Source organism: Mastigoproctus giganteus, chromosome 4 (genome assembly GCF_048544385.1).
Source record: "Mastigoproctus giganteus isolate SK-2022 chromosome 4, ASM4854438v1, whole genome shotgun sequence".
Classification (NCBI taxonomy): domain Eukaryota; kingdom Metazoa; phylum Arthropoda; class Arachnida; order Uropygi; family Thelyphonidae; genus Mastigoproctus; species Mastigoproctus giganteus.
Genome location: NC_143578.1, coordinates 220,695,312 through 220,721,139, shown reverse-complemented (window position 1 = coordinate 220,721,139; position 25,828 = coordinate 220,695,312). Strand labels below are relative to the sequence as shown.

Sequence of the window (25,828 nt, the reverse complement as noted above, 5' to 3'; positions counted from 1 at the left end):
CCCATTAGCCACTCTTTCTCTTTAAATTTCTCGCACTTTATATAATACCCCTCTTATTTGTTTTGCTGTATAAAAAAGTAGTCTGGTACACATCAGTGAAAAACTTCCTCAAAGAAATATTAGAGGAAGGTTGATATAGTGCTCTGTATTACTGCAAGTGGCACTTTTACCGACCTTATTAAAAGATTTTATGATACTGTTGACCGAACCATACGTTTAAGGGATACCGCTCATGTACAAGGACCTAACGCATCAATTGGGCCAGCGCTACCTTCCGGGTGTATCTTAAGAACAGAGAAAACGGTGAGAGTGAGAGAAAGTGCTGAAATATTTTTCCCGTTAATAAGACTCCCAGAACAGAAAGTGATGAATGTTTCCATAACTGCTGTGAGCTATTATTGGAAAACAAAAGGGTTGTTGGACACCCACGCGCTGGCAGAATAAACTAGGAAGTTCGTAGCCCCAACTAAATCTGATACTAGTCCCACCATTACTCACCTGTGCTGAGGCATCACCCGAGGTAAAGAGCGAATAGCACGTCAGTGCTGGCTTGGATTCCCTGAACGCTTCGCTCCCCACCATGCAAGGTTTCTGTATTTTCCCACCCACTTGAAACATATACAAGTAAGGCATTTGAAACGTAGCACAAACGATTTCACTTACACCAATGAATACGACTATTCATTTTAAAAGAAGAGCGACCTTCTCTGGTTTTTTTTGGTTTTGTATTAAAAAAAAAAGGAGTACGCCTACTACTAAATAACCTCCGCGAAAAGATTTATTTTTAATTGCTTAAATCCCTTTTCCATAAAGGAAATTTTTGTGAAATTTTTGAATTGTAACAGGGAACGAACCCTGTTATAATTCACTGAGGCTTCTGTGCATAAAAAGGCTTTATAGACCTCATGCTAATCTTAAACATTATAAAAATAATTTTTTGTTATCAGGGTACGAAAAAACGAGCAAAAAATGTAGCTTTATCTGTTGATCATTGATTGGTTCACTCAAAGTATATCACAAGTACTACACGTTTATTAAGTCAGGGAACTAATTTTAAAAATGGTTGAATAGCTAATTAAATGATGAACGCATTGCATTATATTTCTAACAGTTTGTTTTTTAATTAAATTAATAATTATATTATTTAAGGGCAACCACTGTAGTTTTGTTACATAGTGCGTAAATTGTACAGCAACTTTACCATGTTGTAAAATATCGGATTGAAGGGTACTAAGTGAATTGTTTCTTCAAAGGTTATTTGTCTTCCCCTCAGTGAAGAATCTGTGAATCAGTGAATCAGTGAATTTCGTACCCTGATAAGAATATTTCAGTTTTTATTTGACAGTTGGTCCTCTATGCAGTGTTTATTTAGCGAGGAAGTTTGGTAACTGCTTTAACTATTTAAGGGTACCAATAAAAATCTTCCGTTAAGGTGTTTAACTTTCAAAAAAGGATTAAACTTATTAACATACTTATTAAACTAATTCGAAATTCACGAACTTTGTAAGTTCGTGCCAACTAGTGATGGGCAGTAACTGAATGGTTTCCATAATCGAATGAATAGTAGTTACTAACTAATAATCATTCGGTTATATCGGTCGAATAATATAATCGAATGATATAATTCGATTGTATCATTCAAAATGGTATGACTGATTTGAATCATTCAAATTATTCATTCGAATGATTTGCTATATTCAAAATACTGTAATCGATTATGCCCATCACCAATACCAGCTTGGTTTCTTGAACACCGAAAGCTCCAATGAACAGATTTAAATAACTAAATTTGGCCAACATTTACAATATTCATCATCTCATTTCTTGCTCTAAACAAAAACAAACGAATCTTAACTAAAAAACATAAATCCACCCTTCTGTTTACGCTATTTTTTAAATGTCTTTCCTAATTATAGAACTCTCGTGGGTACATTCGCTGTATTTAGACCTTGAACTCGAAATTCTCTGTGACTAATAGCATCTATTTCTAGCATTTCTGGCGTCTGGTTAGCGTTCGTCACATCACAACCTTAAAGCAATGAGTGACCGTGAAAACTCGGAAATTCAAGAGAGAGAGAGGGAGAGAGAGAGAGAGAGAAGGAATTCCCCAACCCCGTTAAATACACAATGTTCCTCGTTTTCTCTCCATGTTCTCTAACGGAGACAATTTGGAGTAACACAAATAGCTTCGTTGACGTCATCGGAGACCGCAAGTTGTCAGCCATGACGTCGAATCAGCTATGCAGTGGACAGGTGTAAAGCCTTTACTACTTTAACGTGAAACTTAAAATCATATATACATAAATTTATATTATATATATATAGATAGATAGATTTTCTTTCTTAGCAACTGAGCAAAATTCAAGGAATTGAATTTTTTTTTTTTTTTTTTTTTACCCATGGTGTGTTGTGGATTGATGACCACCTTGTGGAATGATATTATGCTTTATTTATCAGTAATAAATAAATCTATATTCATGAATATTCCATACATCAGGTAGTAATGCGAACCTGTTTTATTCGTTTATGATACTTTCTATTTTAAGCTAGTGACAGGATGATAACCTTCAAGAGAATTCTGATGTTTGCATAAAATATCGGCACGGTAATTTTTATATTTTACTTAACGTGCGGCCTTGAAGCGCGTCAGAATGAAGAGATCGTCAGTGGCAAAATCTATCTGCCATTTCCATCTAAATGTGATCTAGTTCGATATCAGTTTTTCCACTATAATTAATAATTCGATGTCATTGTAGCCATTCTAATTTAGTTCGTTGCATTGATCATCATTTTGATCTAGGGCCCTATCTTCGTCATTCAAGTTCATTTCGTCATTTTGAACGTCATTGTAAAACCGATATAATAAATGTAGACAAGCCAACAATATCATGTCCAAAAAAAAGATCTTTTCAAGGTGTCTTTTTTGGGTTTTAGTAAAAGGCACTAGGTGTACATAATGTAGATACAGTGTCGTAACGAGGAATCTTAGTGCTCGGAGCAAACCGAAATATTTTGCTAAACTGAGATGTGAGCCAGAACTTCTCCGGTACCAGTTTGTTACCCTAGTAAGTAAGGTGTCTTTACTTGGCATTGGTGCTGCTGTCAGAACCGTGAGAGGTCAATCCCAATTTTATACGTCACTGTATGGGTCTCATCCAAGTTTGGCTGTTTTAATTATTATTATTATTATTAAAAAAAAAACTTTTCTCCTTTTGTGGGATTTTTTTCCGCCTCGTGACGGGTACTGGTACCAAGTGCATGGGGTAGTTGGTTCTGTCCGGCTGCTCAAATTATTTATTATTATTGCTCTTCTATACTATTTCTCCCTGATTGAGGGGGGAGTTCCACTCTGTGACGGGTACTGCTACTGCTACCAAGTATACAGAGTGGTTGTTATGTTTAGTGTTACTGTTGGTCGAGGAACTCTCTGACTATCCTACAGGTGTTCAGGATTGCGACTTTCTGAAGATCTTTTAGGTGTTCTCTGAGAGACTTTTTGCTGCTACGCTGTTATGTAGGATCTTTGGCATCATATCGATGGTTAACACGATGATCTGGATGGTCGTTACTTGTTACATATGCCACATCTCTTTGATCTCCTGTCTTAGGTGTGTGTATTTCCTGATCTTTTCCTCTTGGGTTTTTGTGGAGATTGCCAGTGTTGGGCACCGCTATGTCAATCAGATAGGTAGCGTTTTCCTTCTTGTCCACAAGGGTTATGTCCGGTCTTTTGTGCGGTATTGTCTTGTCCGTTATTATGGCGGTCCCAGTACAGCTTGTGGGTTGGGGTCTCTAGTACTGCCTTGGGTCCGTGCTTGTAATACCGTACACTTCCTTTTGATCGACTGGTTCGTGCTTGTAATACAGTACACTTCCTTTTGATCGACTGGTATTTCCTCGCTAGCTTCTGATGTATTATCCTGGCTACCTGATCGTGTCTACGACTGTAGTCCATCTGGGTGATCACCCTGCATCCTGCAGTGATGGGTTGGATCGTTTCTGAGACAAGGTAGCACTGTCGACATGTGTCATCTGACATTCCGGGCTCCTTTGCGATATATTTCCTATAGTTTTTGGTATTGATTACCTGGTCTTGGATAGCGAGCATGAATCCTTCAGGCTCAGGGAAGAGTCCCACTCGTGAGCCATGCATTGGAAGCCATTTTATCTATGTAATCTTACTGTTGGTGGTAATTATAGTGTCTTCTTTGCCCATCTTTCTAACTTGGTTTGTGCCGTCTGGGCAGGAGGGGACTCCTCGCTTAGGTTGAGTGGGGGTATGCCAGTTGTCTATCTTCCTTATGGCTTGGTAGAGTGCTACTGTATTTTATTGGAAGTAATCCTTAAGGTTAGCTATCGCTGTTTTCTGTTGCTCGTTGAGGTAGATCAGGCCTCTTCCTCCCTCCCTCCTTCCCTCCCTCTTTCTGAACTATTGTCATATCCAGGGCTAATTTCGGGTGGTGTTGGCGGCTCTTGGTCATCATTGCCCTTGTCTTTCTCATGATATCCTCCAGCCCAGTGTTAGTCCAATCTATTATCCCGATCTATATATGTTAGCACTGGGACTGCATAGGCGTTTATGGTTTTAACTGTATTTCCCCTCGTTCACTTTGCTTTCAGTAAGCTTCGGAGTCTCTGATGGTATTTTTCGGTCAGGCAGACCTCCTTGATCTCCTTGTGCTCTAAGTGCTGAGCCTGCATCATCCCCAAGTATTTTAAGGTCTCTTCCCCTGTCGTGGCTTCAATCTCTTTACCAGTCTGCAGCTGGTAGTTTCGGCCGATTAATTTCCCCTGCTGCAATCCGTGGATTGTGGGGGATGAGGGGGCTTATACTTTTTTTATATATTATTACCTTTATATTTTTATCACCTTCCTTGGAAATCTTTTTTTTTTTCTATATTTTTAGGCACCCTCACACCTTCCACGGCCCACTTTTTCCCACTTGACTGCTATACACTGCATATCTCACGGAAGATTCTCAGAATCATGAGGGTGATTTCTTCACTTTCACGTTATTCAGGTTCCAGGATTCTCTCGCCAAATTGTGGGAGAGCAAATTTTTACTAAGCTAGCCAGGCATGTGTTACTCAGAATAACAAGACTCGAATTGGAAATAAAACATGAAATTTATTACTTACATATATACACAACACAATATGCAGCTGAACTAGACAGCATATAATCTTGACACACAAATTAAATCAGAGATACCTTGCATATATTATTCTTATTACAGTTTCCCTTCACTAGTTAATCTGATTAGACAATTATATAAAAAAACATGATTCATTCTTCTTGTCTTATTTCCTAATTAACTCCTAATACTTATGCATTCATTTTCTTTACTCCTTGATACAATACTGTTTCATATAGTAATATTCAAAATGCTACATTCATCATTCAACTCTTTATTCTCACTACACTGTTACCATATACTTGTAGACAAATCTTCAGTGTCCTACTTTCCCTCCTTGTTACTAATCATTCAGATAAACTACTTGTACACAAATTTTCATCAATTAAAACGTTATATTCAGCTTTTCATATATGCCTTATTTATCTATCATTTAAAACATATTCAGAACGATTCTTTAAACCCTTTACTTCCCTTCTAACATATCATACACCCAAAACTCTCTCAATGTTCCCCTATGCACAATATTTCTATCACTTTCCAACAAATACCTTTCTCAACCTAGTAACTATTCTATTCTCCGTGTCTTTAATCATTTTTATCTGGACTCTTTCTCTCTGTTACTGATTCCTTCGTTTCCCTTGCATTATACACTTATCTTTTCTAACATTAGCATTAACATTAGATCAGCATTAGTAGGGCACATGATGCAAGAAAGCAAGCTTATCAGCCAAAAAAAAAAAACCTTCCCATTTCACTGATCCATTCATTCCAAATGTTTGTCTAGCTCTTCATTGAATTTATTTAAGCTATCAACTTCCACAACGACAGATGTAAGTTTGTTCCAGCAATCAGCTACCCGCTGGATAAAGGCAAATTTCCGCACATCTATTCTACAACTGTCTTTCCTTAATTTGAATCTATGCCCCCTCACGTTTGTAATCTGAGCAAGAGGAAGAATCCACTCAGCATTAAACGTGCTTAATCCATTCAAGGCTTTATACGCCTCAATCAGATCACCTCGCAGGTGCCTAGTCTCCAGAAGCTGCAATTTTCAGAACTTAAGCCTTTCTTCATAAGAGCACCCCTTTGTTCGCTTCACCAGTCTTGTTGCCCTTCTCTGTACTCGTTCTAGCAACTCTACATCCTTCCTAAAATGAGGCTTCCAGACCTGTACGCAGTACTCAAGGTGTGTCCTGACCATTGCCTTATACAGAGGGATAATCGCCTCCTTTTCCCTGCTCTCAAAATTCCTGTATATCATTGACAAGACAGCATGATTTACTCTGGCAGCCTGTCTCTGCACTGCTCAGAAAACTTCATATCTGACTGCACAATTATCCCCAGGTCTCTTTCATTCTCCACTACCCTGAGTGTAACACCACATAGTTGGTACATTTCTCTGGGGTTACTGCTACCCATATCCGGTACTTTGCATTTGTCAATGTTAAACTTCAGTTTTCACTTCTCAGTCCATTTATCCAACTTTTCCAGATCCTGTTGCAGTAGAATACTGTCATTACTGTTATCAACAACCCTGCCAACCTTTGTATCATCTACAAACTTTGACATTGATATACCTTTATCAATATCATTGATAAATATACAACACAGCAGTGAGCACAACAACAAACCCTGGCGGACTCCACTAATAATATTAGTCCACGAAGAGCAGTGTCCATTGATTACCACTCTCTATCCTTCCATCATTTTATCCATTGTAGCAACTTGTCCTTAACGCCATATTGCTCTATTTTGTACAGTAGTCTTCCATATGCAACAGTGCCGACCGGGCTAGCCAGGTGGGTAAAGTACCTGCCTGGCAACCCAAAGGTCGTGGGTTCGAATCCCACCTCGGGCTTGGATCAGAGTAAAATGTAAAAACCTTGGGAGGTGCATTATGGTCACAGAAGCCGATGTGCTAACAAAAAAAAAAAAAAAATTGTGCAACAGTATCAAAAGTTTTCCTGAAATCCACATATATGATATCAAAATTTTTTTCATCCAGTTCCATTGTGACTATGATCGACTTGTTTAATATAATAAATATTAAATTTCTGCAAGGAATTTGGAAGCATTTTATATAAAATATTTCTTATTTCTTCCAAATATCTTATATGATAAAATTATGAGAAATTCACAGTACCTGTGTATTATCTGGGATAATATTATGTTCCTCTTTCGGAAACTCTGAGCCATAGTCGGATCTGCAATGTTAGCAAGGTGACTAGCAGACATGTTTGAACAACCTGCCTTTTAAATACATTTTGAAATCACCCACCTAATCCACCCACAATCTGCTCAAGAAATACAGCAAATCTTTTCGCCCCTGATAGTATAAATTCTGGCACCTAGCATCAGAAGTGTCCGGATAGCCTGGTAGGCACAAAGTCCTGACAGACAGCATTTTTAGCTCTTATGTTCTTTCTGTTATTCACTCCATTTTGGAGCGCATAATAGACAGAATACAAGAGGTAAAAATAAATATATCCCTGTTTTTTTCACTGTAATTTAATATGCGGTACTTAAGCTTACAGTTATAAATTTCCAAATCTGTATTAATTTAAAAAAAGAAATCTTTTTACACTAATACAAGGAATGCTTTTCATGTGATTTTGACTTAATCAGTACTTACATTTCTGCATTACATCCTTTATTTTGATACGGTAATAAACAAAACATGAGTCATAATTTTCTAATTTAAATATTTGTAACTTGTGATTGTAATCGTGAAATATGATGATTATCATTTGCATAATTATAAAAAAAAATACTTCACTTCATTTCTGAAACCTTGAACAATGAAAATAAAAATTATTATGAGGGTTTCGTGAACTTAACTGCTTTAATTTCGTGTTATCTGTTTTTTGTTCATCTGTTTATTATTTCACTGTATTACTGTCTCATGAATGTTGAGAAAACTCAGTATTTGTTTTATCTAATTTGATGTTAATATGTATTATGAACTTTTCGTTTCTACCATTGTACTTGAAGTATGAGCAAAAGAGTAAGCCTTTACAAAAAAATAGAAGTTTGTTTTCTTTAATTTGGATTTGGGAAGTGAAACTGCGATAATTTCAGTTTAATAAGTTTATTTATTTGTTTAATTTATTCAGTGACCGTTTTCAAAGTGAAAGCCGATATAGGCACAGAAAATTGAACTAACCTACAAACTAACCTTCCTTTCTTGCAGCCTAATATATAGACGTCACTCGTCGATATTTGAAAATAGCACAGTCAAAGAAATACAACTTTCCGAGAGTTAAAATATAGTAACACTGCTTCCCCCGCCCCACCCTTGTCCATAATTAGCAGAATCTTTTGGAGTAACGAAAGTTTCTAACATAAATTATTAGCCTTTTCCGGTACATGGACCAGTGGCCGTAATAAACGCTGCAGAATGACGTAGGTTACCTGAAGACGTAAAGCTTATCGTACGTGACGTATTGGATCGCACGTCAAAAGTCACCTGAGCACGCATGCACTGGCACACCGGTTGATATTAGCTTCTTTGTACCCCCAAAGAAAAGTTTGATTTTTCAGAATATATCTCAGATTTACCTTCGAAGTTGTCACATAAAAATTGCAAGAAAAAGCTTGTCTTCACGTGTAAAGCAAAGCTTTTGTAATGTCATTTTCTAGCTTTTTAGTGGCAGTAGTAAATTTTTGAATCTACAACTTCAAAATGTCCCTACTGTTTGTTTCTAAGAAATAAAAAAAAATATTGAATGGGTTATTGCAGCCTACCAATAGACATTTCCATTCTTTGAATCCCTCGACACTCTGCAGATTCCGCTTTATGGACCCATGATATCATTATGACAACCGTACTTGTAGTTCCTTCTTTAGGTACCCAACATCACTAACACCGTCGCTTTTCAGCTGCTAAATGCATTTTTAATAGTACAGTACAGTATTGTTATCCTCATCTGTGATTGTACTCAGATGCAGTTTCTATCCAGTGATACTGGTTTAAATATCCAGAAAGGCTTCTAGTATCGTAGTTACACTCCAGTCAATGGGACGAAAGTGTCAATAACTTTTACCCGATCATTTTGAGAACCTTGTCAATCAGATCGGCCCTGGAGGGACTGCAAGGCTCATTGGGATAAAAGTTTTTACATCGTGTTCTATGCTTGTTAAAAGAAGAAACTGTTTTATAGAAACGGGATACACTTAAATAGAAAGAATGCAAGGATATTTTCTGATTCTCCAAGGCAGTGTTAGATGGTTCAGAAAACTGATAGCTTGGAGTGGGGATATATATAGACTAATACATTAACTAGAGCTTCAGACAGAGCTAAAAGTGATTCTTGCACTAGAGATTCTTACTCTAGTGCAATTTTAAGAATAAGGAGATTCTTATTCACATGTGATGTCAGTGCGATGCCTCTATAATTGGAACCCTTTTTCCTGTTCCCCTTCTTGAACAACGGGATGATCAAACCTTCTTTCCAGTTCTTCGGCACCTATGTCTCATCGCAGATCTTGCGAAACAGTCTGTATGTCCACGCTATTCCTGCCTCACCTATAGCCTTCAGCCATATCTCATCTATACCAGCAGACTTACCTGTCTTGATGTATTTCCATGTCTGCAATACATCATTCCACGTCAGGTCTGTCTGGTCTCTCTCTCTCTCTCCGTAACTTCTTTTTCATCCCCTCTTTTATGATCAACCTGCCTTTGTCCGTTTAGCTGGCTGTCCTGCACGTTCAACAGATTTTCAAAATACTTCTTCCATGTTTCTCTTATCTCTTCATCCTTGGTTATTAGGTTCTAATTCTCATCCATCAAGTATTTGCTCTGTTCACCATCTCTTCTGTTCCTCACGATACCGTACAGCGTATTTTTATTACCGTCGATATCTTGTCGTAGAGTTTCACTCCATTCTTCCAACCAGCTTTCTCTCCTCGTTAACTATTCTCTTGGTCTCTCTCTTCACGGTTTCATATATCTCTCTTTATTCTCATCATTTCTTTTCTGGAAGTAGGTCCTGAATGCATTATTCTTGAGTTTCATAACCTCTCTCTTCCTCTCATTCCACCATGGGGTTTCTTTTCATCTCCTATTGCTTTGTCCTTCCGCAAACCTGCTCTGTCAGTCATACTATACAGTTTTTGAATGTTTTCCATTCTTATTCCACGCTGTTCACTACTGTTTTAAGTACAACCTTCCTGAACTCTTCTCTGAACATCGCCCCATTTTCATCTTCTTGCAACTTCCACACCCATAGTTTTCTCTCTCTCTTGTTATTTTGATCCTCTTCAATTTAGGGAATCTTAAAACTTCACAACTAACGCGTGATCACTACCAAGGGAGACACTAGGAATGACTTTGACGTCCACTAGTCTTTTGTGTCGCTCTTTATCCACGAGTATATAGTCAAGGAGGGATTCCTTTTGACCGTCCCAACCGTATCTTGTCACTTTGTGACTCCTTCTCTTTTTGAACCATGTGTTTCCTATGACCAAGCTGTTCCTTAAACAGAAATCCAACAGCCTGTCACCATCATCATTCCTAGGTCCCCAACCATGCGTACCCATTACGTACTCTAGTCCGACTTTTGCGTTCACTTCACCCATAATGACTGTATCTCCACCTGTGATGTTCTCTTCGAGGTTGTCCTCAAACTTCAGCTTCTCCATTTCTTCGCAACCGGTTTTCGTTGCGTAACATTGTACTATCTTCAACGTTTCGTTGTCATTCATTTGCTGTTTAATTGACATGAGTCTGTCGCTGATGTTATTCACCTCCAGTAGCCTTTCCTTAATTCTGTGATCTATAATGATGGCTACACCCTTCCTCGCTACATCATCCCCAGACCAACTATATAGCTAATAACCCCCTCGTAACTCTCTACACCCGTTTCCTTTCCATTTTGATTCACTCAATCCAAGTATGTTTATTTTTCTGTCCTTTAAGATGCCCACACATTCCTCAATTTTTCCTGACAATGTTATAATATTGAGTGTGGCTAGTTTAATAATGTCGTCATCAGACTTATTAACGTCACATATACCACCAATAAGATCACGTCCAGGCTTATTAGTTTTGAGACTTCTTTTTCTATTGAAGGCGATAAATTTAAGCTAGCGATCTGTCAAACCTGTCGCAGATCGGCAGGTTAGGAACATGCTTCTATTGGAACATGCGGCACCATGGAAAGCAAGGTGTCGGGGGTTTCAAACCATGCTGTGGATCATCATGGTTTGATGTTAAGGTAATTGAGAGTAGAGTAAGAACATATGGGCTTGTGTTAAGGTAATTAAGAGTAGAGTAAGAACATGCGCATGTACACTGATCTAGGAGCATAGTAAATGTGAAGGCAAGCAGTAGAGAGTGAAGAGCCTCTCTGAAGCTTACAGCTTGCTTGAACTATAGAAGTATGAAGAAGAAGCTTGAACTAGAAAAAGCTAGGAACATGAACTTTATAAATAGGAAGGAATGACCAAAATATAAAATAACTGTTGGACATCGGCTGTGTAAAAGGGGTGAAAGCAATCACTTGCTATAATAATAATAATAATAATAATAATAATAAATAAATTTTGAGATTGTGAGGATATCAGAGGCATGGTTCACTCAGACATAAGGAATGCAGAATTTGAATGTGAGGGATTTCAAGGGTATGCTCTTAGTTAAGAAGCACATAAAATCTAAGGTAGTACATCCAGTTGACATGGGTAGCAAGTGCAGCGTTGAGTCAGTTTGGTGTGACATAAGCACTGGGAAAACAAACATGATAGTAGTAGTGTGTTATAGGCCTAATGACTGTGATGAGTATAACCAACAACTGTACAGAGAAATAGAGTGATTCGCATATCAGAATGCCTTATAATGAGGCATTTTAATTTTCCAGATGATATTGACTGAAAGTTGTGGATTGGTCACTGGCAAAATATCGACTTTTGTGGATTTATTGGATGACTGTTTTCTATAGCAGCATCTTAGAGAAACAAAAAGAGGAAGCAGTACTCTTGATTGATGATTATTGGCAGCGATTTGTCATACATTAAGATCCTGCAGGTAAAAGATCCTCCGGATGGTGATATGGGATTTACTTAAAGTCATAACTACTATCAAGGGTATGGGATGGGCATTTGCTTTCGTAATGGCGATTACAGTGGTCTCGGACAATTTTTAAATTCTATACAATAGGACCGTTTGATGATGTTACCAACAGCAGTTTTAAATGGGAAGCATTCAGGAAGTAGTTGTAGAAGTTATTAGATTTTTCATACTAACTACGAAGTATCGTTTCAAACTTAGACCTAAATGGATGCCAGGCGAACTGATGAGACTTGTGGTGGAGAAGTAAATGGATGGATGCATATAAATTGTCAGGTGATACAGAAGCCTATAGTAGATATAAACTAGTCTGTAACCAATTCACAAAGGAGGTTAGACAGGCAAAGGCAGATTACGAGAGGTCTATGGCAAATAATGACAAGAAAATCAGGAAAAACTTTCTTTACTTATATTAACAGTAGAAGGAAGAGTTGAATCATATTCACCCATTTGATGCTGATGGTTTAACTGTTGATGATCTTGCTCAGATTGCTGACAAACTTAATAAGTATTTTGAATCTAAATTCACGCATGAGTGAGAAGTTCTTTAAGGAGAGGAATGTCAGAAATTTTCTTCAAATCTAATGGGGCGTTAAATGATTTTGTGATAACTGACAGGAAAGTGGAAGAGAAATTGTTGATTTTTAACATAAAACGGCCCTGTGATGGATGGGATCTATCTAATTATATTAAGGGAGGTAAGCAAACCATAATTATGAGAGCATATTTTTTATTAATTAAAATAAATAGAATAGCAAGAAAATTTGGTCTACAATTGAACCCTAGTTCACAAAGTGTAATTTTACGCATACGTAAAATTAATATTTTATATCAATTTGATTATATTAATTAATATAAAATATTTTCCAAATACTTAGCTTGTCAGTTTCGTTGAAACTTTCCTAATTTGTACTTCAATTTTAACAACAACCTATTTTCTTCACATTTTTTGAATAGTTCTTTCTTAATAATCAGATCTTACCTATGTTTCTGAATCAGTTGTCTTTGCTTCATCCCAACTAATTTAAAGCGCTATTTTTTTTTCTTTAGAAAATTTAACCAAAATGTGATTTCTGTTTAACCTTGATAAGTGCCTGTGTGTCACTTATTGAACACCACTGCCCTGAAAACTTCAGAGTTCAAGTTTCGTTTCCTGAAACTATTTAATTCGTATAGGCTTGTTGTAGATTAACTTCTCTATTTAAAGAGTGAAAGTCGAGGTCTCATAGCAACGTGCTGGTAAGTCCACATGTTGTAAATTTCGAGCCTGCTGGTTGTCACAAATACGGGATCCGTTCTTTCAGCCAGTGGATGCAACGTAACAGTGACCAATCAGTCATCCTATTTTGAATACAAGGCGTGGGCTATTTGATAGGATCGCTGGTCTTCTAATAGTAGTTCCGAATTACCGTATTTTCCGGACAATAAGACGCACCAGATCATTAGGTGCACCCTCATTTTAGACTGCAAATTTTTTAAAAAAATGTTTTACTGCATAATATAAGAAACAAATTCAGAAGTGCTTACTAAACAAAATATCAGTCTAATACGAAGCTTTTCCTCATCCTATAACTAATAATGCATCGTGATTACTGTCACACCCTTTATTACTGATGTTATGGTCTGAACTTGCACTTTTTTCAAAGACTGCATCCTCTTCAGGCCATCAAGAACATAGCTTTTTCTAAATTTCTGAAGACAAAAACCGAACACAAAGGCTGCTTTTGTGCTTCACTACCGTACACTAATTTTTAACTCGTTCACACATAATGTTTGGCTGCTTCATTTGTCCTGCTGTCATATAGTGATTTAGTACCTCCATCCCTTTAATCCACTCCTCATGCATGAATATCTTAAAGAGGTTGTTAATTGAGATGCTCATCGGCTTCAGTAAGTTCTGGAATTTCAGCTAATTCCGTGTTTAATTCAGCATGATAAGAAAACGGAATCTATCTTTTTTTTTGTTGTTGCTCTTTTATGCTTTTTTAAATACACCTAGACATTTTGACCATACTGATTATAGCCACGGATAATGATAAAGATATCACTGCTTGCACCTACACTAGGTGCAAGCAGTGATATCTTTATTACCTTCTGATCATAAGACGCAAGATAATTTTAGACAAAATTTTACAGTGGAAAAAAAGTGCATTTTTATGGTCTGAAAATTCGGTAAGGATGGCAAAACCTGAACCTTCAGGGATAATTACTCCAACCCTTTGGGTCTTTTGAAAACTTTTTAAAAGTTAGCTAGTTTTACAGTGTGTGCGCACAAAGTAGGATAAACTACTTTTGGTGGGACCATTGCTGTTAACCGACGATTTCAAACATAACTCTGGGTATTCTGTAATGATCCGCTTAATTCTTCTTTCAATATACGAGAAAAATACGTTACAAAGTTCGCGTTACTTCAGTTTTGGAAACCTGTTTATTTTCTTCTATCCAACTTGTATATATGATTAACATGTCAATATTTGATGTCATATCATGTCATTCATATACCGAACAACAGACACAAGACACTGGGAAAACAAATAGAACCCCTAACTTCCATGAAGAAGTTGCCAATGGCAGCTTCTTCATGGATATTATCATTACTGTTATTTTTATTGTTCCAGCTTTATTACTATTCAGATAAAGAAATAAAGCTGAAATAATGTGAACGAACTATCAGTACTGAACCCAGCTCCACAATCATATGGTCTTTATGATTTACATATGGAACTTTCAAATATTAAAAATAATCCATATTCAAGAAAGAAAAGAGACCTACCCTAAGAATCCCTCCAGAAGTCTAATATCAGTAAGTTTCATCCTCTCTACTTCCTATTCCATTATGTTCTATTCATCCTCTTTATTGCACTATGTTCCTTCTAATACCACATCCATTTATTTTCTTTTTTATAAAAATTAATAATAACCAGGAATTACATTAAGATATTCATAAAAGAAAGAAAAACCTATTTAAACAAAAGCAGTAAAGCGCCTAAGCCGTATTTTCATGGTCTCAGAAACTGCTTGACTTATAACTTTTTCTTTATCGGAGCTGAATCGTTCGGAGATGATCCCTGGAACTTAGTTGAATCTTCACAAACAATTTGCATTTCTCTGATTAAATTATGAAAGCGGTGGACATTCGGTACAGAACTTTTCATACGAAACCTCAAAATATTGTCCTCCTGGTATCACCGTCCTCCCCACACAGGGTGGGAAAAGACCTCAGTTCGAATCCCGTCGATGATATGAGGTATTTTTATGGGCCTTTTTCACAACGTGGCTGAGTTAGTCGGTCTCAGGCGAGATAGCGTGTTTTTCTCCCGGAAACTCGGGTTTTTTTGTCCAGCAAACAGCAAATCGACCATAGAACACACTCAATTTACAAACATATTATATACGGCGCAATATGGCCTAAGTTGCGATGCGCCTACAACAAATCTCAAAATATTAATCTTCACAATTTTAATTGAAGATTCAATTAATCTTAATGGAAAAACTCGAGAAATATTGCGAACTATGTAAACTGTAGATGCCATGATATTTTAATAAATTTCGTGAATTAATGATGTAGTAAAACATATTGTCCTCAAAGAGACATGCTCAACACATGGCTGTGCATTTATTATTTTCATTGATTCAGCTTCTCCAGTCGAAATATCACCGGCTTAAGAATAATCATTTCAAATAATTTCTTGCGAAAGTTTTATTTAAATAGAACTAAACCGAAGTTCTTTTCGGAGGTTTTCCTCCCTGTTGGAAAAAATCCAAACCTTGCATACCACCGGGTGAAGTAAATAATAGCAAAAGCATATGAAATTTCCCAGATTGGTTAATTCCGTACAAAATGTGTAAATCTCTTTGGATAGCGTAACTGTGTTTCTTTTTTTGTGAAAATATCTCTCATCTGAGTACTGCAGTTACCAAATAACTCCCACAGTAAAAGCTACTTTTTCATTGCTGCTGACAGATGGTAATTTTGTAGCTTTCACTCACTTGCCAAATGATGCCCGTTGCTTTGGCAACGGACAACAACATTTTAACGGGGGCGCCCATTCCTGTACAAGGGTTTTTGAAGTGCTTTCTCTCCATCTATTGGTATATGAAATGAAATGAACTTCTAGAGTTTCAGTGACCTCATGTTATGCACTCTTTAGCGTATTTTCCTTTCTAGCATAGGAGATATAATGTCCCTTTAAGAATTTTATTTGAAATATCAGTACTGCTGATAAAGAAATATCGAAATATAAATGAGGATTCTGTTTATTTATAACGGAATCCTTAGAAATAGAAAATTAGTATGGAATTTAATGTAATATGAAGCAGGGAATCGTACCTTGTTAATACGAGGTACGAATCCACACGTTGTGAATACAAAAGATGCCTTCATCTACAAAGATTTTATTTCAATATCGTATAAAATGGTGTGGTTTGCACCAGAGGAATTTTGCAATTTGACTGGAATGGTTGCTAAGCAACAACAGCACGAGTTAGAGCAATGTACTCGGATAGTTAATGATGCTAGAAGCCTGAATTATTACTTCTCTGTATATATATGCCATTACATTTCGAGTTATTTTAGACGGCTACAAAAATATATACCACCCTAAACTTTTTGACGTGCTTCTGAACCAAGCACATCAAAGAACAGTGTCGCACTCTGTCCTGGTATTCCTTTGTTGTTGAGTTTTTAATTTCACAAATATATGAAATTTGAATATTGCGAATACGTGTAGGTAATGATTAAATGTTTTTATATAATTCGAAACTTTTGCTTTCTCTCTGGCTCAGTCTTACAAGAATTGTGTCTCTGTCCTTGTCTACAGGATGTGAAAGGATTCCAGACGTATAACTCTTAATGTTGCTATATTCATCAGGATATAAATTTTCTTATATGAGTTTTCTTAAATGCAAAAGCAGTTGTTCTTCAACTTTAAAATTACAGTAAGATCTGAGTAGATCACTAAAGTAATAAGGGTGTGATTATTACATCAATGTTGTCCTGTGATGGTGATGAATATGCTGAATCTTATTAGAAACGTATTGAAGTAACTTTTCGAAATGCTTGCTTCGAAGGTAAGCTGATTTTCTGTTATAAAGAATCAAAAACAAATTCATATATCCAGCCTTCTTTACAATTTTCACATCATAGAAAGTGCCAGTGCTCTAGGCCAGGATTTTCCTCATCGTCGTCTTCCATTAGCTTTCGAGTTTAACTGACAATCGGATTTACAGTGTTCGAATTATGCGAAGACTTAATTGCCAGATTTTATCCTTGTGCTTTTAATTTTACTACTTTTTAATTTTAAATTGCCGTTAATTGCAATATATCAACGAGCAAGAATTGTAGGACCAGATGTTTTTTTTCTTCTTCCAGCTTTGTTGTACGATAATTGAAATATAATCTTTCACATGGCTCTGAGACTGGTCATCGACCGTTTCTAATTGCTGCGATGTTCGAAATTTAAAACCTAGAAAACGCTTTTGATTAATATGGAAGCGGGAGATGTTCTGATAACGGATGCAAGATGAGAACCATAAAGTTAATCCACGAACTGACTACTGATGAGAGCGTCTCATAATGGGATGCTGCTCAGTTGGAGGGAAAAGGAGAAACACCTAACAGTTTCAATTTTCAAGAAAAAATGTCTATAAGGAACATTAAAATGCGTAAGACTAGGCTGAAAAAATCGGCCCCTTTAAACCAGTTTCAGCATTTAACAATGGTCTAAGAAGTCAGAGGGCATCATGAACAGAGTCCCAAATAACAATTCAGACAGGAAAAACGAAATTTTGTGAACTTTTCTTCGTGGCTCATTCACTGCTTAGAGACTTTGAAGGTGAACCGACTTACTAAAATATATTCTCCCTCCTTCGCCACCCACAAATATACAAATCAAAAATATGTGCATCCATTAAGTTAAGGCAAACCGGATATTACCGTCTATCGTTTCACATTACATTGTACCTGAATCTCCTAGTAATCCGCTTGCTTTTATATGATATGCCACTTGGAAGTGTACAGTAGGTAGTTGACGATTCATTTGATTTGCACCAACGAATTAATTGACTAAAAGGTATTAAAATAATCATTTCATCAACATAAACGTTCTTATTCTGATTATTCCAACTTGGAAATTGCACGCTTTCCTGTTTCACAAGATTTTCCGTTACTCCAAATTGAGTCTGACATAAATGTGCAGTTTTAAGATGCCTAGAGCATCTTAAAACTGCACATTTGTGCTGTTCCAACACAAACCACAGATGCTCGATGGGATTGATGTCTGGAGAATTTAGAGGCCAGGCAATAAATGGAAGTCTTCCTCATGTTCCGCAAACCAGTCTCAAACAATCCGGGCGGTGTGGCATGGCGTATTATCCTGCTGAAAGACGGCACCTCCAGAGGGGAAGATCGTTGCCATGAAAGGGTGTACCTGGTCAGGAATGATGTTTAGGTAAAGTGTAAAGTGTGTTTAGGGTCAAACGGCACCAGGGGTTCCCCCCACCTCCGCGTAGTTTACATTGTGGTGTGATACAGTTCACTGTAAAGACCAGAGATTTAAAAGTATATGGATCTTGAGGTGTGTGATGTCGTGTACCATTGTTCTTCTGCCCATTTTAGCCGCCATACCCCTGCTGAGGCCCGACGTTGCCCACACTTCGCCACGTGGAGGTAGACCAGGTACCCAGTAGTTGTAGTTTACTCTGGCAGGTCCTGCCACCTAAATACAAAGTACAAAGTATGTTGAGGGTCAAACGGCACTAGGAATTTCTCCCATCTCCGCGAGTGTTCGCTATATCGAGGGACAGTACTCTGTCAAGGCCCGAGATTTAAAAGTGTGTGGATCATGTGTTGTGCCCATTGTTCTTCTGGCCTATTGGCCGTCGAGCCCCTGATGGGACCCGGCATTGTCCGTACTGTGCCAACGAGGAGGCTGGTCAGGTGTACTTCGAAGTTTATTATACTCTGGCAGGTCCCGCCGCCTAATTTCCTGGGATTTCAGCGGCTGGGTCCTATAGAGAAAAAAAGAAAAAAAAAAAAATGATCGCGGTGGTATAGTTGCAAAATCGCTATTACGAGATAGTATGTGGGGTTTGTTCCCCGAAATTACCATGGGGTTGTACGCTAAAATGACAAGTTCTAGAGGCCTAATGGGGCGGGCAATAATTTTGGTGCTAATTTAAATTTGGATGCTTGGGGCTTTCGCGGTGTATAGTCAAAGAGAAGGGTAGGGAGATTGAAGGCTGGGGGGAAGAAAGAGAAGTAAGGGGCCGATAGGGTAGATGGCCCCTGCAGTCAGTGGGGCATGCCCATGCCCCACCAGAGGGAAAAGGGGATGGCAGGAGGAGGAGGAGGAGGAGGAGACAGCGAGCCATCTCCCCCCCCACCAAGGAATAGGAGTGAAAGCAGGCTGGTCAAGGCTACCAGCCCAGATCGCCATATGGCTAGGTGGCAGCAATGTGCTGCAGTCGTTTCTCTGAGCCCTTGCATGGTAGTCTTGTTGTCTTGATCAGGTTGTCAAATGCCTGTGCTGGATGAGGTTGTCTAATCGGGTTGTCACGTCAGGTGGATACATCTGTCGGTAGTCATAGAGATTGTGACTTCAGGTAGACTCAGTTGTGAGGTCTAATTCCTTGGTTGTTTCACCATGGTGTCAGTTCATCATCTGGGAAGGTTTCCGTGGTTGTGTAGACTTTCTGCTGGTCTGCACGGCATGGTTGTTTACTGCAGTGGTTGAGGCTGTGGGAGTGTCCTTCTCCTTGTGAAGAGGTCCTAGGCCAGCTGCGCGAATGCCTTGTATGTGTCAACTTCAGTTATGGCGAGGTCTTCTTGATTACGGAGGTTAAGCTGTGTTCTAGTAATGAACCTACAATAGAGGTCCTCATATAGTGGGCAACTGTACATTAGGTGCTCCCACGTTTCACGTTCACCACAGAGGCAAAACGGTGTATCGCTCAGTCCAAATCCTTGTAGTTTGTCTCTAATGGCCCCGTGTCCCGTCAGCAGGTAGGTTGTGTAGAGTCCTGGTGAGAGCCACGCTGGATAATCCGGGTATACGAGCTGTATGTTGGGTAGAAATTTTCTAGTTATTGCACTTTTGCTGGAGGTCTCCCAGCGGGCCTGCTAGTTTGTTGGAGGTAAGCGGAGAGACGGTTCCTTTCTACTTTGGGATCATTTGACAGATCTATGGTGTAGTCGAGGCATGTTGCCGTTCTGCCTTTGGTCAGTTGATAGAGTAGCCCATGCTTAACAATCTCCAGGTCCAGAGGGAGGGATCCCGTTAGGGCCTGGAGTGCGTGGGTACTTACAGTGTTACATGCTCTCGAGATGGTTATGAGTATGTGTCGCTGCGTAGTCTCCAATTTTTTCCGGTTCACTGCAGTGGTCGCCTTGCGATACCATATTCCAGCAGCATATGTAATCGCTGGAAGGAAAATAGCTTTATAGTAGAGGCTGAGGGTTTTCCTCCTCAAACCCCATTCCTTGCGTGTGATTCGCGCAAAAAGTGCGAAGTATCCTCTAATTTTCTTCCGTAAGTGCACTATATGTGGTGTAAAGCTCAGGTTCTTTTCTAGTACGACTCCAAGGTGCTTTAATTCGGTGGTAAGCTTAATTGTGTTACCTTGTATCTTGATTTGAGGGGGTCGTCTGGTGTCTAGGGCTCCTTTTAATAATATAGATCTTGTCTTCGAGGATGAGATCTAAATAGGTGGCAGACGTCAGAGTGCCTGGCACATGGATGACTGGACCCAGGGTATCCCAGCAGAACATCGCCCAAAGCATGACACTGCCGCCACTGGCTTGTTTTCGTCCCACGGTGCACCCAGGCACCATCACTTCCCCAGGTAAACGACGCACACGTACCCGGCCATCCACATGGTGCAACAGGAAACCTGATTCATCGGACCAGACGACCTTCTTCCAATCACTCAAGGTCCAGTTTCGATCCTGTGTGTGTTGTGACACATTACTCCCGTCACGAGAATTCCAATTACCAGCAAGTTGCAGCACAGTCGCCCTTCTGTTGCCACGTACTATCCGGGAGAGCCTCCGCTCAACTCGAGCATCGATGAGACGTGGCATCGATGAGAAAAAACCTACGAACGCTCCCGTTCGTAGGTTTTTTCTCATCGGACCACTTTCGGTAGGTACTAACCACGGCTAACGGGAGCATCCCACCAGCCGTGCCGTTTCGGATATGCTCTGACCGAGTCTGGCCATTAAAATTTGACCTTTATGAAACATTATCCTGCTTGATCGGTGTATTGAAATTGGCGCAAATGTGGGAACTACCGGTAGCGTCCTCCCACCCAAACACTATGCCAAGTGGACTCTTCAGAACACGCTAACCATTAGTTCTAAAACTAAAATGATTATTTTTAAGACTAAGTTAGATCTGAACAGACCTCCTCAGATTAAAATTAATGGGCCTCAACTTCCTCTTGTAACTAAAGCGAAATATTTAGGAGTGACAATTGATTATAAGCTAAATTTCTCTGCACATCTTTCTTATTCATCTGGATAAAGTTAAGAAGTTCATTGCAGATATTTTTAGGATATCAAGAACAGAGTGGGGATTGTCGAGAAAAACTTTGAAGTTACGAGGTGTGTCTATAAAGTAATGAGACTGAACGCGTGGCTCGAAAACTGGCAACACTGTAGCCACGCCTCCGACACCAACCGAGACGTACATTCTTACTTGATGTTCAGTGCAAGTTTCAACTCGATAGCGTTAACACGTCTGACTTGACAGCGAGTTGTGTAAGTGTGTGTAGTAGTGACGCGTTACGAAAATGGAATAACGAAATCTCCAGCAGCGTTGCGCGATCAATTTTTGCGTCAAACTTAACGAAAACGCAACCGAAACTTACGAAAAATTAAAACGGGCTTATGGAGAGCATGCTCTATTGAGGGCACAGGTTGTTGAGTGGCATAAAGAATTTTTGGATGGCCGTGAAAGTGTGGAAGACGAACCTCGTTCTGGAAGACCTTGCACGTCAAAAACGGACGAAAATGTGACCATCATGAGGTCTGATCGACGTTTGACAGTCAGAATGATTGGTAGTGAGTTGAATTTGAATCACCAAACCGTCCACGACATTTTGACTGAGGAATTGGCCATGCGGAAAATTTGTTCAAAGCTGGTTCCAATAAACCTCATCAATGAACAAAAGGAAAAACGAAGGAATGTGTGCCTGGACCACATAAACTGTTTGTAGTATATAAATATTCAGCAAATTAAACACTTGTTAATTCCTTTAAAAAATTGTAAGTAATTTCTCGATTCATGTTTAATAAATCTAATCTCTAAGGTTTATATCAGATGTTGAGTTTATTGAAGCTTTGTCCTGTTTGCTTAAGGTTTTCATCTTTGTACAGGACACTTTAATACTGCTGTCTTGAATAAAGCTGCCTTGATTTCCCTTTCCCAGGATAGTTGGTGCTTAATTCTGAAGTTGACAAATCCTTTCGAAGTTCAAAGTTGTGTAATGACACATGATGGTGAGATTACGTTTTATTGTTTATGTTGAGAGCTCATTATGATGAATTTTCAAAATGGTAAGTAATCACTTTCTTCAATCTCTAAGTGTCGTGCTGTTGCTCGACTTAAAAGATTTGTATATAGAAAATTATGAAACAGAGTTTACTCTTCTCATTTTATTAAATGTATAAATATTCTGTATTTATATAGAATAAAATTTTAAATATTTATATATTCTTAACTAGAAACAATCTTTTATTGTTTTGAAAATTTTTACTGATTATGATCGTTTTAGACCTGTACTGAATTAGTCGAATGTAATATAATTTGGATCCTTAAATTTAACTTCTAAAAATTTCAGTTTTTCACAAATGCAAGATACTGCATATGGGTAGCAGTAATGAAGTGATTATCCCATTATACAAGGCAGTGGTTAGGCTGCATCTTGAGTTCTGCTGGATTGAGTGCAGAGAAGGGCAGCGAGATTAGTGAAGGGAACGAAGGGTTGGTTTTACCAAGAAAGGCTTCAGTTCTGCAAATGGAAGCGTCTGGAGACTAGGCACCTGCGAGGTGATCTGATTGAGGTGTTTAAGGCTTTGAATGGATTGAACAAGCTCAATGCTCCTGTGATTCTTCCTGCTGCTCAGACTACGCACTTGAGAGGGCATAAATTCAAATTGAGAAAGGATGGTTGCAGAATAGAGATTTGCCTTCAGCAAGCGTATGGTTGATTGTTGGAACAAAATCCCATCTGTTGTTGTGAAAGTGTGTAGTTTGAATAAATTTAAGGAAAAACTAGATAAATTATTAGAAGGAGATGAACAGGTGATGTGGGAAGGTTTTTTCCCCCCCTGATGGTCTTGCTTTCTTGTATCATTTGCCTGTACTAATACTAATACTATATTCTGTTTTGTTTTCCAGGTATATTTGTTTAATTGTACAATATTTTTATTAATATTTGTCAATTTTCACGCAGCGTTAAAATGCTCCCATCTTTGTATGAAATAATAAAAATAGAGAGGGATTGAAGATGACTCCTATTATAATAAAAAAACAAAACAGTTTCAAAAGAGAACGCAAACAAAGTTGCTATCATAGCTAAAAGAGTTGCAGAACAGTTGATAATTTTGGTTCACTCAAACAAGAGTCATTAGAAGTAGAAGGCGAATAAAAAAATTACTAAGAGATCTCCGCTAAAAGCTCTCTCTTATCCACTATTTTTGATATGGGACGATGCAGAATTGGTCATTTGCTTGTATATCACTGTTTATATTTAACCATTGTTTTATCCGTTAGTTACTTCAGACACTACATTTCCTCGAGTTTTTGAAAGCGAGTTCGTGTGGAGAACCAGTCAAAAGTATTATTAAAGTCTGAATAATATTATCCTTTGCATGCGACAACCTCATAGTGATTTTGATAAGATGCATAATCGAGAGATTTCAATGATCGAAATATTTATTTGTTAAAATTCATCGTTATGATCGTCCAAATTCGAATGACAGTGAAAGTTCGGCTGGTTTAGTTTAGTTTAGTTTAGTTTAGCAAAAAAGAGCCATAATATATTTTAAAAAATATCCTTTTGAAAAAGGATAGATAAATTATACGTACATAAAATTGAAGGCCCATAGAAAACGATTTTTATGATAATTAATACACCGTTAAATTTCTGTAAAATTGATACCTCTCTGTACCTCTCTGTCATCAGTTCCTTCCAAACGGGCTTTTTCTATAAAACAGAAAAAAATTAATAATCAAAGGAAGTAATCTATTTTCTTCCAAACATTTACATGTGAGTTTTTTTTTTTTTTTTTTTTTTTGAGTTCCATATTTGAAACCAACGTCATAGGCACAGACACGGCGAGGCAAAAATATAAAGCTCTATATAACTGTACTAACATGTGTAAAAGCTACAAGTGTGGAAAGCACCAGCCCCCACACCCCACAACAAAATTTTTCGGTGAGGCACCGATTATAATGAAAACGCATTGTTGGACACTTCAGGTGCTTTCGATTATCAAATAAAAGGAGTTAATGGGTCTGAAAACGTCTGTATCTGACGTCATGGCTATCCATCACGTGAACAACACCATTCGATGGGTAGCAGCGCGAGGTCGAATTTCTATAGAAATTATTTTTTTTCTCTTTTTTTTTTTTTTTTTTTTTGTAAGACGAGCCCAGGAACTGGAGACATGGGCTAATGTGTCAGCGTGAAATTGTGCAAATGTCCAGAAGAATCAAAGGATTAAAACAGGTATTTCGAATTTATCCCAGTGTTTCTCTGGGGCTGTGGGGAAAGAGAAATCGGGAGGTCTATAGAATCGAAATTAGTCCTGAATGCTACCATGGACTAACAACACATATGCTGAGAGTTTGGCGTTGATCCGACCTTTCCCTCTCGAATAATGCTCCACGTCCGTAGAAATATCTATTTCTTTGGTCGAAAACTAGTGGAAGAACCTGAAATGAACCTAATGCCTTACAAAGGGGTAAAATACCTGAAAACTTTAATTTCCTTGTATAACATGTGAAACATACTTCGATTTATATACAGAGATAACTCTAAAATTTATGAAAATAAAATTGCCGAATTTCTATTAGTCTAATTTTAATTCAGTTTGGAATGTGTGAACAAATTTTTCTAAAAGACCTACATATAAAAGTTCATCACATGTTTGCTGGGAGCCGAATTACTATAAGCAGATGGACGGACATGATGGAGACAATAAACGCATTAAGCAACGTCCTTCTTAAGAGCGTTATAAATTTGTATATAGTATTCCAGATTTAGCCTAATCGTTGTCATACAGTGGAAAGTTTATGTCTTGGTACTTTACCAGCAGCTTATTTGCACTGCTCAGAGAATTTCATGCGTATTGTAGTTGATCTTTACATTTTTACATCTCTTTCATACTCCACTATTTGGAGCTTGGTATAACCAAAATGATATGTTATTCTAGGATTCCTGTTACCTAAACGCAGTATCGTTTATCACTGTTAAACTCCAGTTGCCATTTTTCAGACAATGAGCTTAATTTAACTCTTGATAAACTAAATTCATTGTCCTAACCCGTTCTGCCCACTTTTGCATCGCGAGCAGACTTATACGTATATCAAACTTGAAATACATCAATATCATTAATGAAT

General features: G+C 38.0%; 2 protein-coding genes across 2 annotated transcripts in view; one reads left to right on the top strand and one right to left on the bottom strand.

Moving 5' to 3' along the window:
• Window positions 1-10,414: 10,414 nt before the first annotated feature.
• Window positions 10,415-10,780, bottom strand: LOC150087424 (protein CFDP2-like). Its single transcript, XM_090372481.1, has one exon. It carries the CDS (start codon window positions 10,778-10,780, stop codon window positions 10,415-10,417), a length of 366 nt encoding a protein of 121 aa, XP_090228607.1.
• Window positions 10,781-11,293: 513 nt separating this feature from the next.
• The window catches only part of LOC150087423 (zinc finger MYM-type protein 1-like), a 51,574-nt gene continuing 37,039 nt past the window's right edge, over window positions 11,294-25,828 (top strand). The window contains exon 1 of the mRNA XM_090372480.1: window positions 11,294-11,355. Within this exon, the coding sequence (XP_090228606.1) occupies window positions 11,294-11,355 (62 nt within the window). The remainder of the gene's footprint in view (window positions 11,356-25,828) is intronic.